General features: G+C 41.1%; 1 protein-coding gene across 1 annotated transcript; it reads left to right on the forward strand.

Moving 5' to 3' along the window:
- Positions 1-12,438: 12,438 nt before the first annotated feature.
- LOC6504372 (barrier-to-autointegration factor) lies at positions 12,439-12,958 on the forward strand. Its single transcript, XM_001967727.4, has one exon. The coding sequence runs from the start codon at positions 12,507-12,509 to the stop codon at positions 12,777-12,779; it is 273 nt and encodes a 90-aa protein (XP_001967763.1). The 5' UTR covers positions 12,439-12,506; the 3' UTR covers positions 12,780-12,958.
- The last annotated feature ends 593 nt before the right edge of the window (positions 12,959-13,551 follow it).

The raw sequence follows: 13,551 nt of genomic DNA on the forward strand, positions 1-13,551 counted from the left end.
TCATTAATTAGTAATTGTTTTCCATTTTTTTTATTTGATTTTTTAAGATCCAGTGCCCTTCTAAAAAAAAAAAAGAAGAAGTGCAGAAAACATCATAAGAAGGTGTGAGTTGGAAAAGAAGAGCGAAAACAATAAGTGAAGTTTTGTTTGTCATTGATTAAAGTGAAAGAAAAAGCAAAGGAAGGCACAGTGGTATTAAACAGAGTTTCGATTATTAAAAATGAAAACAAATTTTTTTTCTCTGGATTAAGAGAAAAGAGGAAGAAGGAAGTGAATAAATCTTAGACTGAAAAAATCTTAAACCATAATCCACGTCTACAGCCACCAACGCCAAGGTCGACCTTTTCGCCGAGGAAAGCACGTAAGTCAGAAATTTTCCATTGTGAATTAAAGAAGAAGATATTTAATTGAAGTTTATTAGCCATGCGCAAAATTTGATTTATTATGAATTTATATGATTGGTTTTTCCTTTTTCCCACCGTACACACAACCTTAGACAGAAAACAAAACAGTGATGGAAAAATTTGAATAAATTAGCCTAAAATTATGCAGCCTAAAATTATTAGAAAAAAATGAAAATATATTTATAATCAAACTAAATAAATAAATTAGTTAGAGTTTTCATTAGGATTAGTCATTTTCCCTCATAAAAAAAATAATATGATTAATTTGGCTATGTCAATTAAGAACTTTAAATAAAAATATAATAAATAAAATGTTATTGCAAATTTAACTGACGAACTTCGCAAATGAATCCTCGGGTGTAGTGGGGGAAAAGGGGCCACGAGAGTGACACTCTTCTACCTGTGGCCAAGGTAGGGTAGGGGAAAATAAGGACATACCAACAGCAGTGCTCCTTCAATGATTCTCTCGAAACAATTTCTGTCCTGTTCCAATTTTCTATTTGAATTTAATGATCGTGAATACCGGCTCTGATCTCTAGCGGAGATAATACACTTCTCTCTGTCGCAGCACGCAACCTTTCTTATACCGCTACCCTACGTTGCAACTCGCGAAGGATCTGTCCCAGCAAGACATACACCCCCCAAGCCGACGAGCTAGAGCCGGACCCTTTCAGCGTGCCAGCGAGCGCAGGTCCTTCCACTGCCCCTACAAACGTTGTACGTTACAATGGCCATTCTCACATGATAAGCTCCTGCCCAAGGTTTTTAAGCTTGTCGCCTAAGGATCGTTTAGGCAAACTTATGCATTTGGATATATGCCGCAAGTGCCTTGAATCCGGGCACCTTGCAATGCAGGCTTCATAGTCTGCTGCATTTGGTTGGCAATTCACCAGCTCAAGGCCAACACCCCTCTCCCGAGGTATCCACATCTAGCGACGCTGTTTTTCGTTCAGCGCCCGCCGCCGTCAATTCTCTCGTCGCTAAGGATCGTTTTGGTCATGTGGTGTTGCTAGCCACTGCCAATATTCTGGTTACGAACCGCTCCGGAGTTCTACTGCCCTGACGAGCGCAGCTTGATTCTGGCTCGCAGGTGCATCTAGTCACTTGAACGCTGACGGACCAGTTGCAGCTGCAGAAGATAAGTTCTCCGGTGACTGTATCCGGTATAGGTTACGCAGGGTTCTCTACAGCTGGGTTTTCTGCGCAAGTTAGCTTGCAATCCCAAAGCTCTGACTACTCGGCACAATTAACATCACTGACTTTTAGCCACATTTGGACATTGGACGTCAGCTCTTGGAAAATTCCCGCTAATATAAACCTAGCGGATCTTCATTTTCACCATCCTTAGCCAGTTGATTTGCTAATTGAAGCTGGATTATTTTACGAGCAAACGGGGCAGATTCATCTGCCTCCTGGTTTGCTTTCAATCCAAAAAACTCGGCTCGGTTGGATTGTTTGGGGAGGCGGACGCCCTGACGATGGTAAGGTCCTCATGGCAGCTGAGCAGTCAGAGTTGCTAGTCCATATTATTCAGTATTACCCAGCGGCGTACGGAGCTATAAGGCGGGCAGTCAACAACTTGTGCCTGCTGCCCCTTCATGATGCTGTTGAAAGATCATCTTCCAACGGGGGGAGTATGTCGGGTCAAGCAGCCGCCCGAAAGTTTGGCAGGCAATAATTTATTAAATTTGTTTATCTTTTCTTTATCTTTGTCTCTATTCACGTCGCCCGCTCTCGTGCATTCGATCGGCCACCTGCATCTGCCGTCAGGCGCTATCGTTGCCTCGCTCTCTCGCGGTATCTCTATTATTCTAATTCGGTCGTCAACCCTACGCAGTCACATACATATGTCATATGTTCTATATATAAACCAAATCATTTAAATAAATTGTAATCATACATAGAAATCTAAAGGTCCTGGTTTCTTATTACAGCCTAGATTTGGAACATCAAATAAAGCTCCCGAAAATGCTCGGTAACTGAACACAGGTTAAATAACACAATTAAATGGAAACACTATGAAGATATAAATAGAGGCAGGCAAATTATTCACTATAAATCAAAATACAAAAAGAAACAGAAAAATATCAAGAGTAAATTCTATACCGGAGCTAGCGATCTCGGCGTCTTGCCATATTGTGGAAGAACTCCTGCGGATGTTATTCCGATTTGTGCCTTTCATGGCTGCGCAGAATCTGCCCTACAGTTCTCTTTTCTAGCCCTCCAGGTTCGCTACCCTCTCCCGCACCGGTAGGAGGCATCAAGGCACTTGCTAAAAGTACGCTAAGGAATAATTGGGATTCAGCCTTAGCTGCAGTTCGTTCCTTCGAAATCTCCAAGTAGAATTATGTCATACATCATTGTCCTTGTGCTCCTTCAAGGATTGGACTCAGCTACCCAGGCCAAGTGGGAGGAAGGTGGAATTTTGACTTCTTCCCACTTGGCTGAAGGTGGAATTTTGACCTTCTTCCCACTTGGCCTAATCGACTACTTGGGAGTCGATGGCTGAATTTTTGGAGCAGCGATTTTAGAGTACTACAGGCTATGGATGCAGCCATGGACGCCTACGCGCCGGGTACTCATATGGGAAGACGTGGTGTTGCAAACAATAGTAGATCGTCCTTTAACATCACTAATTCTCATTCCAATGCCTGTATATTATATGGTGGGTGGTCCCACGTAGTGTCTGCATATTATGAAAAGCTAAATCTTATATTTCACAGTGTAATCTATTTATACACATTTTTTTATTTTCTCCGAAGTTTGTGAGGTGCTGGGCCAAGTAGAAGCTTAAGAATGGAGCATGTTAAAATGTCTTCGGACTTGGTGTTCTAAGCCTGAACTCTGGGAAGACTTGGATTTTTACGGTTTCTGGTTTGATTGCGCTTTTGGGATCCATGTATTCAGGTGTCTAGTCGTTATTTGAATAAAATATTATCTATTTCGTGATGATTGCAATTAATCTGGTTGTTTTTGTACAGGTGTCACAAAGGTGAAAAGACCTTATTCCGTGTCTGTTAAATTGAGTTCAAAGGATTGGACCCAGCTACCCAGGTCAAGTGGGAGGAACATATTTTTGCACTTTCAACATATTTTGCAGTTTATAACTTTATAACTTTGCAGTTTGCAGGCAATGGCCTATCTCTTTGCACAGTTTTTTCAAACTACGTGTTCACCTAGCAGCAGTTCAGCCCAGCCCTACACTTATAATATCAAATCAGCCAACCTTATATTTGCCCATCTTTCGATCAAAGTGGTGTGTTATCGGATCTTCTTAAGGTCAAGCCCGTGTATTCGCCAGGCCCTGATGGAGTACTAGGCTCTGTTCTGAAGAACTGCGCCGAGGCTCTGTGCAAACCGCTCGTTAAACTTTTTAATCTATCGCTGGAAACTTCGATCTTTCCCCTTATGTGGAAGGAATCTTTCATTAATCCGCTGCATAAAAACGGGGAAAAATTCGACCCTGCACATTATATAGGCATCTCTAAATTGTCAGCAATTCAAAAGCTTTTTGAAAAACTTATCACGAAAAACTATGTAGTTAAATAATAACTCCGTGCCAGCATGGCTTCATGAAGCGCCGCTCACCACTACCAACTTATTGGAGCTAACATCTTTTATGACGGATGGGTTCCGGAATGGCTTACAAACAGACGTCATTTACACTGACTTCAGTAAAGCTTTTAACTCTGTTAACCATTCGCTTCTTATAATTTAAATCAGTCTTTTGGGATTCCCAACCGATCTTCTTATCTGGATTTCGAGCTACTTATCTGGGAGAACAAAACGTGTTTCTCGCGTTTAGTCCGCGCAACATCTGGGGTGCCCCATGGAAGCCATCTTGGACCCCTACTTTTTGCACATTGTTATATACATCATTGGTCCGTCCGATTCTTGAGTATGGATCGTGTGTCGTGAGTCCTCAGTACGGAGTACACCAAGATCACATTGAATCTGTACAAAAAAACTTTCGCTCTTAGTGGACTTAATTGGGATGAAAATCTTTACCTTCCCTCTTATCGTATTTTTACTAAACACTTTAGACTTTTACTAAACAACTTACCATCATTAACAAACCGTTAACCCTTAATCTTATTTATGGAAATGTAGACAGCCAGCACTTACTAACACGCGTTAATTTTAACGTTCCTAGTAGAAGGACTAGAAACTTTCGTCCTCTACTTCTCAGCCATTGTAGTTCGACATATGCCCAACACGATCCACTCAGGGCATTATGTTCGGACTACAATGGTCTCTACCACATCTTGTCACTTTGCTCCACTAACAATCTTAAATCGCTCATATTAACCGCATATTGCTGCCTCTGCCACTTCAAACTTTTGAAGTGGAGGTTCACTGTTCTCGTCCATGGTGGACACAAACCCATTCAAAGGTCGGGTCGAAAAGTTTCAGTGGTTGCGGTCCTGCCTCGTGAGTCTGCCGTGGAGACTGATTGATCGTCTCACGGACAAAAATTATGACGTCGCATTGGAGTTGCTAGGCAGCAGAACGAAGCACAACAAGTGCTGTTGCAGAAAGTGGACGATGCCACGCAGTCTAAGTGGATGGAAAGGCAAGCTGACTCGGATTCCTTGGATTCCATTCCAACGCGGGAGTCTATCGCAAATTCCGTGAGAGGAGATGCCGGATTCTGAAGAGCTTGGATTTGACGACGACATCACTTGCACCAAACTTTGCGGTAGGACGGCGTAGTCATTTTCATCCAGGTAACTCTTCATTTGTGATCACAAACTCTGTGATGGCCATTCTCACGTGATAAACGTGATAAATCCTGCCCAAGGTTTTTAAGCCGTAAGTGCCTTGGATCCGGTCACTTTGCAATGCAGGCATCATAGTCTGCAGCATTTGGTTGGCAATTCACCAGCTCAAGGCCAACACCCCTCTCTCGAGGTTTCCACATCTAGCGACGCTGTTTTTCGTTCAGCGCCCGCCGCCGTCAATTCTCTCGTCGCTAAGGATCGTTTTGGTCATGTGGTGTTGCTAGCCACTGCCAATATTCTGGTTACGAACCGCTCCGGAGTTCTACTGCCCTGACGAGCGCTGCTCGATTCTAGCTCGCAGGTGCATCTAGTCACTTGAACGCTGACGGACCAGTTGCAGCTGCGGAAGATAAGGTCTCCGGTGACTGTATCCGGTATAGGTTACGCAGGGTTCTCTACAGCTGGGTTTTCTGCGCAAGTCAGCTTGCAATCCCAATGCTCTGACTACTCGGCGCAATTAACTGCGATCGTACATCGTACTCCAACATCACTGACTTTCAGCCACATTTGGACATTGGACGTCAGCTCTTGGAAAATTCCCGCTAATGTAAACCTAGCGGATCTTCATTTTCACCATCCTTAGCCAGTTGATTTGCTAATTGAAGCTGGATTATTTTACGAGCAAACGGGGCAGATTCATCTTCCTCCTGGTTTGCTTTCAATCCAAAAAACTCGGCTCGGTTGGATTGTTTGGGGAGGCGGACGCCCTGACGATGGTAAGGTCCTCATGACAGCTGAGCAGTCAGAGTTGCTAGTCCATATTATTCAATATTACCCAGCGGCGTACGGAGCTATAAGGCGGGCAGTCAACAACTTGTGCCTGCTGCCCCTTCATGATGCTGTTGAAAGCTCATCTTCCAACGGGGGGAGTATGTCGGGTCAAGCAGCCGCCCGAAAGTTTGGCAGGCAATAATTTATTAAATTTGTTTATCTTTTCTTTATCTTTGTCTGTATTCACGTCGCCCGCTCTCGTGCATTCGATCGGCCACCTGCATCTGCCGTCAGGCGCTATCGTTGCCTTGGTCTCTCGCGGTATCTCTATTTTTCAGTCACATACACACATCATTTAAATAAATTGTAATCATACATAGAAATCTAAAGGTCCTGGTTTTTTATTACAGCCTAGATTTGGAACATTAAATAAAGCTCCCGAAAATGCTCGGTAACTGAACACAGGTTAAGTAACACAATTAAATGGAAACACTATGAGGATATAAATAGAGGCAGGCAAATTATTCACTATAAATCAAAATACAAAAAGAAACAGAAAAATAACAAGAGTAAATACTATACCGGAGCTAGCAATCTCGGCGTCTTGCCATATATTTTGTTTTTTTTTTTTTTGGGCGGTTCCCACTGCCTTGAATCACGGGAATAGATCCGAGATAGATAAGCGAGGATTAGGAGAAAGATATCACGAGGAAGAGTGTTGCACAGATAAGGCGGTTAATATAAGCGATTTAAGATTGTTAGTAGAGCAAAGTGACAAGATGTGGTAAAGACCATTGTAGTCCGAACATAATACCCTGAACGGATCGTGTTGGGCATATGTCGAACTACAATGGCTGAGAAGTAGAGGACGAAAGTTTCTGGTCCTTCTACTAGGAATGTTAAAATTTAAGCGTTTTAGTAAATGCTGGCTGTCTATATTTCCATAAATAAGATTATATAGAAACATGACACCCAGCATCGTTCTACGGTTTGTTAATGATGGTAAGTTTATTAGTAAAGGTCTACTATGATAAGAGGGGAGGATATGATAAAGATTTGCATCCCAATTAAGTCCCCTAAGAGCAAAAGTAAGGAAGTTTTTTTATACAGTTTCAATGTGATCTTGGTGTACTCCAAATTGTGGACTCCAGACACATGATCCATACTCAAGAATCGGACGGACCAGTGATATATATATCGTTTTAGTTATGTACGGGTCATTAAATTCTTTTGACCATCTTTTAATAAAACTAAGCACACCCATAGCTTTATTAACCATGGTAGATATATGGTCGGTAAATTTAAGTCTCAAATCTAATAAGACACATATATCGTTAACCTGAATTAATCGTTCTAACGCTTTCCCATAGAGAAAGGACATAGCCTGGTGAGGACTAGATCGGTAAAAAGACATAAGTTTACATTTCGATCCATTAAACTTTAGGTTATTTGCAAAACACCAATTTTGAAGTTTATCCAAATCGGATTGAAGTCTAGACTTGGCGCTAGTACGCTATGAAGGCATAGCTTAACATCATCAGCGTACAAAAGTACAAGTGAATTAGTTAAGGCAAGGGGCAAGTCGTTAATAAACAGTGTAAAAAGTAGGGGTTTAAGATGGCTTCCTTGGGGCACCCCCGATATTTCGCGGACTAAACGCGAGGTAGCATCTTTAAAGAAAACACGTTGGGTTCGCCCTAATAAGTAGCTTGAAATCCACATAAGAAGATCAGTTGGGAATCCAAAAAGACAGAGTTTACTTATAAGAAGCGAACGGTTAACAGACATAATGCCCCTGCCAAATTGCCAGTTATATACATATGCCTTTAAGCCTCTCTCCTGGGAAGTGCATTAGTCAGCAAATTCCCATGTTCCAATTTGCGGATGTTTTTCCGATTTGGGCCTTTCATGGCTGCGCAGAATCTGCCCTACAGTTCTCTTTTCTAGCCCTCCAGGTTCGCTACCCTCTCCCGCACCGGTAGGAGGCATCAAGGCACTTGCTAAAAGTACGCTAAGGAATAATCGTGGGCTGCTATCCTCACATAAGTAAGGTTGAAAAGCTGCGGAGGTTGCGGACTTGTCTTCGGGACTCAGCCTTAGATGCAGTTCGTTCCTTCGAAATCTCCAAGTAGAATTATGTCATACATCATTGTCCTTGTGCTCCTTCAAGGATTGGACTCAGCTACCCAGGCCAAGTGGGAGGAAGGTGGAATTTTGACTTCTTCCCACTTGGCTGAAGGTGGAATTTTTACCTTTTTCCCACTTGGCCTAATCGACTACTACAGGCTATGGATGCAGCCATGGACGCCTACGCGCCGGGTACTCATATGGGAAGACGTGGAGTTGCAAATAATAGTAGATCGTCCTTTAAAATCACTAATTCTCATTCCCCTGCCTGTATATTATATGGTGGGTGGTCCCACGTAGTGTCTGCATATTATAAAAAGCTAAATCTTATATTTCACAGTGTAATCTATGTATACACATTTTTTTATTTTCTCCGATGTTTGTGAGGTGCTGGGCCAAGTAGAAGCTTAAGAATGGAGCATGTAAAAATGTCTTCGGACTTTGTGTTCTAAGCCTGAACTCTGGGAAGACTTGGATTTTTACGGTTTCTGGTTTGATTGCGCTTTTGGGATCCATGTATTCAGGTGTCTAGTTGTTATTTGAATAAAATATTATCTATTTCGTGATGATTGCAATTAATCTGGTTGTTTTTGTACAGGTGTCACAAAGGTGAAAAGACGTTATTCCTTGTCTGTTAAATTCAGTTCTATCTAAGCTATTGAACTTCCTACTTCTCCATTTTTCCACTTGCCTGCTCGTCCCAAAGGAAAATCAATTAAAAATTCATTAAATTTGATTTCGAAGTTAAATAATTTTAGAGCACCTTATACATAATTTGTACCGAGCAAGATAAAAAGCTTTTTTCCCAATCGCTGACCCAATATTGTCTGCCCCACAAATGTAAACTTATATAAGTCCTTTTTATGCCAGTAGCCCGTTTCCATGCCAACCGAAAAAAGCATCAGAGTAACCTAAGGATTTATGTTATTAACATTTTTTCTGTCTTAGTAGGCCGTTCCTTTTAGAAAGTCTTTAGACCACTCTGAAAATATTTCCGGAGCTCAGTCTGCCTCTGGCTGATAACATGTGAACATATATTTTTATTTCACACAAAAAAACATTTCTATTTTTTTATTTAATTTTTTATAATATTTATTTTACTTTATGTAATTCATCAAGATGAGCAATCACATCCAAATATTCAGTTCAGTTCTTCCGAAATATTTTGTATTTTTATTGGCTCTGAATTGGGTAATCTAATGGGCTCCGAGGTTTCCTTGCTCTTGTCATAATCTGAGCAGTTACGACTCTCACATCCTTCTTTCCTCATTTTCTTTTTTATTTATTTTTTGTATTAAGGCTTAGTTTTACGAACCAATCGTCGATTCTGTCATCACATTTTGATTATCTGATATATATTTTATTAAGCAATCGCCCTAGGAGTAAGATATTTTTTTTATTTTTCCAAAGCAATTAAAACATTTGTTATTTTATTTAGTTTCCTTATTTTTTATTTATTTTTATTTTTTCTCCAAGTTGGTCCTAACTGATCGCCAAAAGAATGAAGGTTGGGATACTCCCTTTTTTTAATACTATAAAAACTTTAATTAGCTAAAGCATTGTAAAGTTATCACTTCAACACTTTATGGGCCCCCCTTTAATGACTCGTCACGTGGTCAACTCCCACTTTAACTTTAATCCACTAAAACAGAGCCTAGACAAAATAAAAGGTGGAGTAAGACGGAGTAAGGTGGAGTAAGTTATAAAGGAGTAACGGGTGGTAAACTTGTTTTTATTATGTTTTTTTTTATTTATTCAATATGTTAATCCAATCATTTGTTTATTCATTTCAAATGGGACCTTCTCCAAATACCCCCCATATAACGTCACTTATTAAATAAAAATTAAAATATATATTCAAAACAGGTTATAACCATAATGTGTGATTGTTACCCGCAGGTTCTGTGGGAAAACAAAAATCTTGAACGCACTTCCTGGCAGCCGAGTCCGGCCCTAGTCCGGCCCTTTTCAAGATGGAAGGAGGAACCCTGAGGAGGGTCCTTCTATGGAATCTTCGGTTTATTACAAGACAAAACCCTTGCCTTCATAGTTATTGCCAATGCAACAACGAAAAGCCTGGGCCTAGCTCAGAGATTTTGTAGACTTCGGTTAACAACCAGACTTTTTCGTAGCTTTTAAATTTATTTTTGACTTTTGTGCTCTTGAACTATCAACAATTTGCATTACACAATTATTATTATCGACAGAATTACATTCGACAGATAAAGGTAAGCTAAACGAATTTACTGCACGAACAATCGTGGGCTGCAATCCTCAAACAAGTAAGGTGGAAAAGCTGCAGAGGTTGCTATCTTGTCTAAGCGACTCAGCCTTAGAAGCAGTTCGTTCCTTGGAAATCTCCGAAGAGAATTCATCATTGTCCATGTGCTCCAAGGATTGGACCCAGCTACCCAGGCCAAGTGGGAGGAACATATTTTTGCACTTTCAACATATTTTGTGTGCCACTGTGTGCTTGTGTGCCGTGAAAATATCCGTCTGCTTCAACGTATATGATTATTTTACAAGCCTTTATAAATTTAAGGAACCCACAGTTAGTTATTCAAGAGTAGCTCGGTCCCATTTCACCGTGCATATCGCGGATTCAGTTTACTCAGGATCCGAAGCAGTTGTATAACTTTGTAAACACTAAGCGTAAAAATGTATCTTACCGCCCACTGTTTACGTTTGAGAACTTTTATGCGAACACTGATCAGGCAATGGCCTATCTCTTTGCACAGTTTTTCAAACTACGTGGTCACCTAGCAGCAGTTCAGCCCAGCCTAACACTTAAAATATCCAATCAGCCAACCTTATATTTGCCCATCTTTCGATCAAAGTGGTGTGTTATCGGATCTTCTTAAGGTCAAGCCCGTGTATTCGCCAGGCCCTGATGGAGTACTAGGCTGTGTTCTGAAGAACTGCGCCGAGGCTCTGTGCAAACCGCTCGTTAAACTTTTTAATCTATCGCTCTAAACTTCGATCTTTCCCCTTATGTGGAAGGAATCTTTCATTAATCCGCTTCATAAAAACGGGGAAAAATTCGACCCGGCAAATTATATAGGTATCTCTAAATTGTCAGCAATTCAAAAGCTTTTTGAAAAACTTATCACTCCACATTTTCAACACCTATGTAGTTCAATAAAAACTTCCTGCCAGCATGGCTTCATGAAGCGCCGCTCACCACTACCAACTTATTGGAGCTAACATCTTTTATGACGGATGGGTTCCGGAATGGCTTACAAACATACGTCATTTACACTGACTTCAGTAAAGCTTTTAACTCTGTTATAGTTATTCGCTTCTTATAATTTAACTCAGTCTTTTGGGATTCCCAACCGATCTTCTTATCTGGATTTCGAGCTACTTATCTGGAAGAACCCAACGTGTTTCTCGCGTTTAGTCCGCGCAACATCTGGGGTGCCCCATGGAAGCCATCTTGGACCCCTACTTTTTGCACATTGTTATATACATCATTGGTCCGTCCGATTCTTGAGTATGGATCGTGTGTCGTGAGTCCTCAGTACGGAGTACACCAAGATCACATTGAATCTGTACAAAAAAACTTTCGATCTTAGTGGACTTAATTGGGATGAAAATCTTTACCTTCCCATAAAAATTATGACGTCGCATTGGAGTTGCTAGGCAGCAGAACGAAGCACAACAAGTGCTGTTGCAGAAAGTGGACGATGCCACGCAGTCAAAGTGGAAAGAAAGGCAAGCTGACTCGGATTCCTTGGATTCCATTCCAACACGGGAGTCTATCGCAAATTCCGTGAGAGGAGATGCCGGATTCTGAAGAGCTTGGATTTGACGACGACATCACTTGCACCAAACTTTGCGGTAGGACGGGGTAGTCATTTTCAGTGTGTCAGTGACGTCTGTTTATAAGCCATTCCGGAAGCCTTCCGTGATAAAAGATGTTAGCTCCAATAAGTTAGTAGTGGTGGAGCGGCGCTTCATGAAGCCATGCTGGCACGGAGTTATTATTGAACTACTGTAGTATGCATGGGTCATTATAGGTAGCATCCACTGTAGCAATACAATATTGTGCTACAGTGTTGTTATATAAACATAATGACCCTGCCAAATTGCCAGTTATATACATATGCCTTTAAGCCTCACTCCTGGAAAGTGCATTGGTCAGCAAATTCCCATGAGTTGACAACGCATACAAGGGAGCCATGCATACTTACACCCTTACGCTCGGGTCGCTACCAGCCTTATATACGAGCATAGAAATATATATGTATATGAATATAGCCGCGACTGATCGCTGCTTTTAAAGGCAACGCAGCCGCGAGCAATAGAATATTAATACACTCTGGATTTGACTTTTAAAGAATAAAGAACGACATGGCTAAAAACCCAAAACATAATATGTGTATAAAGAATATATTTTGTACTTAAACTTTTAGAAACGCTGCGAAGTTATTTTTTGCACAAGAATCTCTCCCGCTTACACCAAATTGCACGAAACCTTAATATGTCGGCCACCTCTCAAAAGTACAGGAATTTCGTGGCGGAGCCCATGGGCGACAAGGCGGTGACTGAGTTGGCTGGAATCGGCGACACTCTGGGTGGACGGCTCATAGAAGCTGGGTTCGACAAGGCATACACTGTTCTGGGCCAGTATCTGGTCCTTAAGAAGGACGAGGAACTCTTCAAGGACTGGATGAAGGAGGTCTGTCACGCCAGCTCGAAACAAGCGTCGGACTGCTACAACTGCCTGAACGATTGGTGCGAGGAGTTCTTGTAAAATATCCTAATCCGAAGCTAATCAAAGCAATTAATTATAAGACTTTCCTTCACGGTTTTTTTAAATGTTAAGATGTAATGTACAATTGTCACAGATCCTGCGGGTGGTACAGTTCCGTTTGGCTACATATGTAATTTATATTCCATCTTTTTTAACCTGTACAATAAAAAAAAAAAAAAAAAAAAAAAGTTTACATGGCGACCGTGACACAGATCCTGCCAGGAGTCGACACAATAAAAAAAAAAAAAAAACAAAAAGCAAAGTGACAAACAAACATAAATACAACATAAAAAAGTATAAATATATATAATAAAATATTTATATACATATATGGCACAACAAAAACAACATTATTCAACACAAAAATAAACACAATTACTTCTGAGAAAGGCCCAAAAATCATCACCGTGAATGAGTGAAAAAATAAGTTCGGAAGGCAATCCATCCCCTGTGCCACCGATGGATGACCAAGATTTCAACAAAGCTACTCCTGTCGAACAAAAAGACGCACCGACTCTAAGGAGGCTTTAAAACTGTGTCCAAGCGATGGACCACGCCCACTCACAATATCTAAGTATATGGCTCGACAGCAGAAAACGACACTGAAGAAAAAGAAGCGCTGCGGAAAACGAGTTCAACTACTTAGGCAGAGAAGACTCATTAAGCATCTTATAAAAGCAGCAAGGACGGAGCAGGAGAAGAAAACACACGAGAAGAACCTGGACGTTATCGAAAAAATACTTCGCAATGGTGCGCAGTAACGCAACAAGTG

Source organism: Drosophila ananassae (assembly GCF_017639315.1).
Source record: "Drosophila ananassae strain 14024-0371.13 chromosome Y unlocalized genomic scaffold, ASM1763931v2 tig00000111, whole genome shotgun sequence".
NCBI lineage: Eukaryota > Metazoa > Arthropoda > Insecta > Diptera > Drosophilidae > Drosophila > Drosophila ananassae.

What these genes read in the sequence shown, in the direction of transcription:
- LOC6504372 (XM_001967727.4), top strand. Translation starts at nt 12,507, where the DNA reads ATGTCGGCCACCTCTCAAAAGTACAGGAATTTCGTGGCGGAGCCCATG.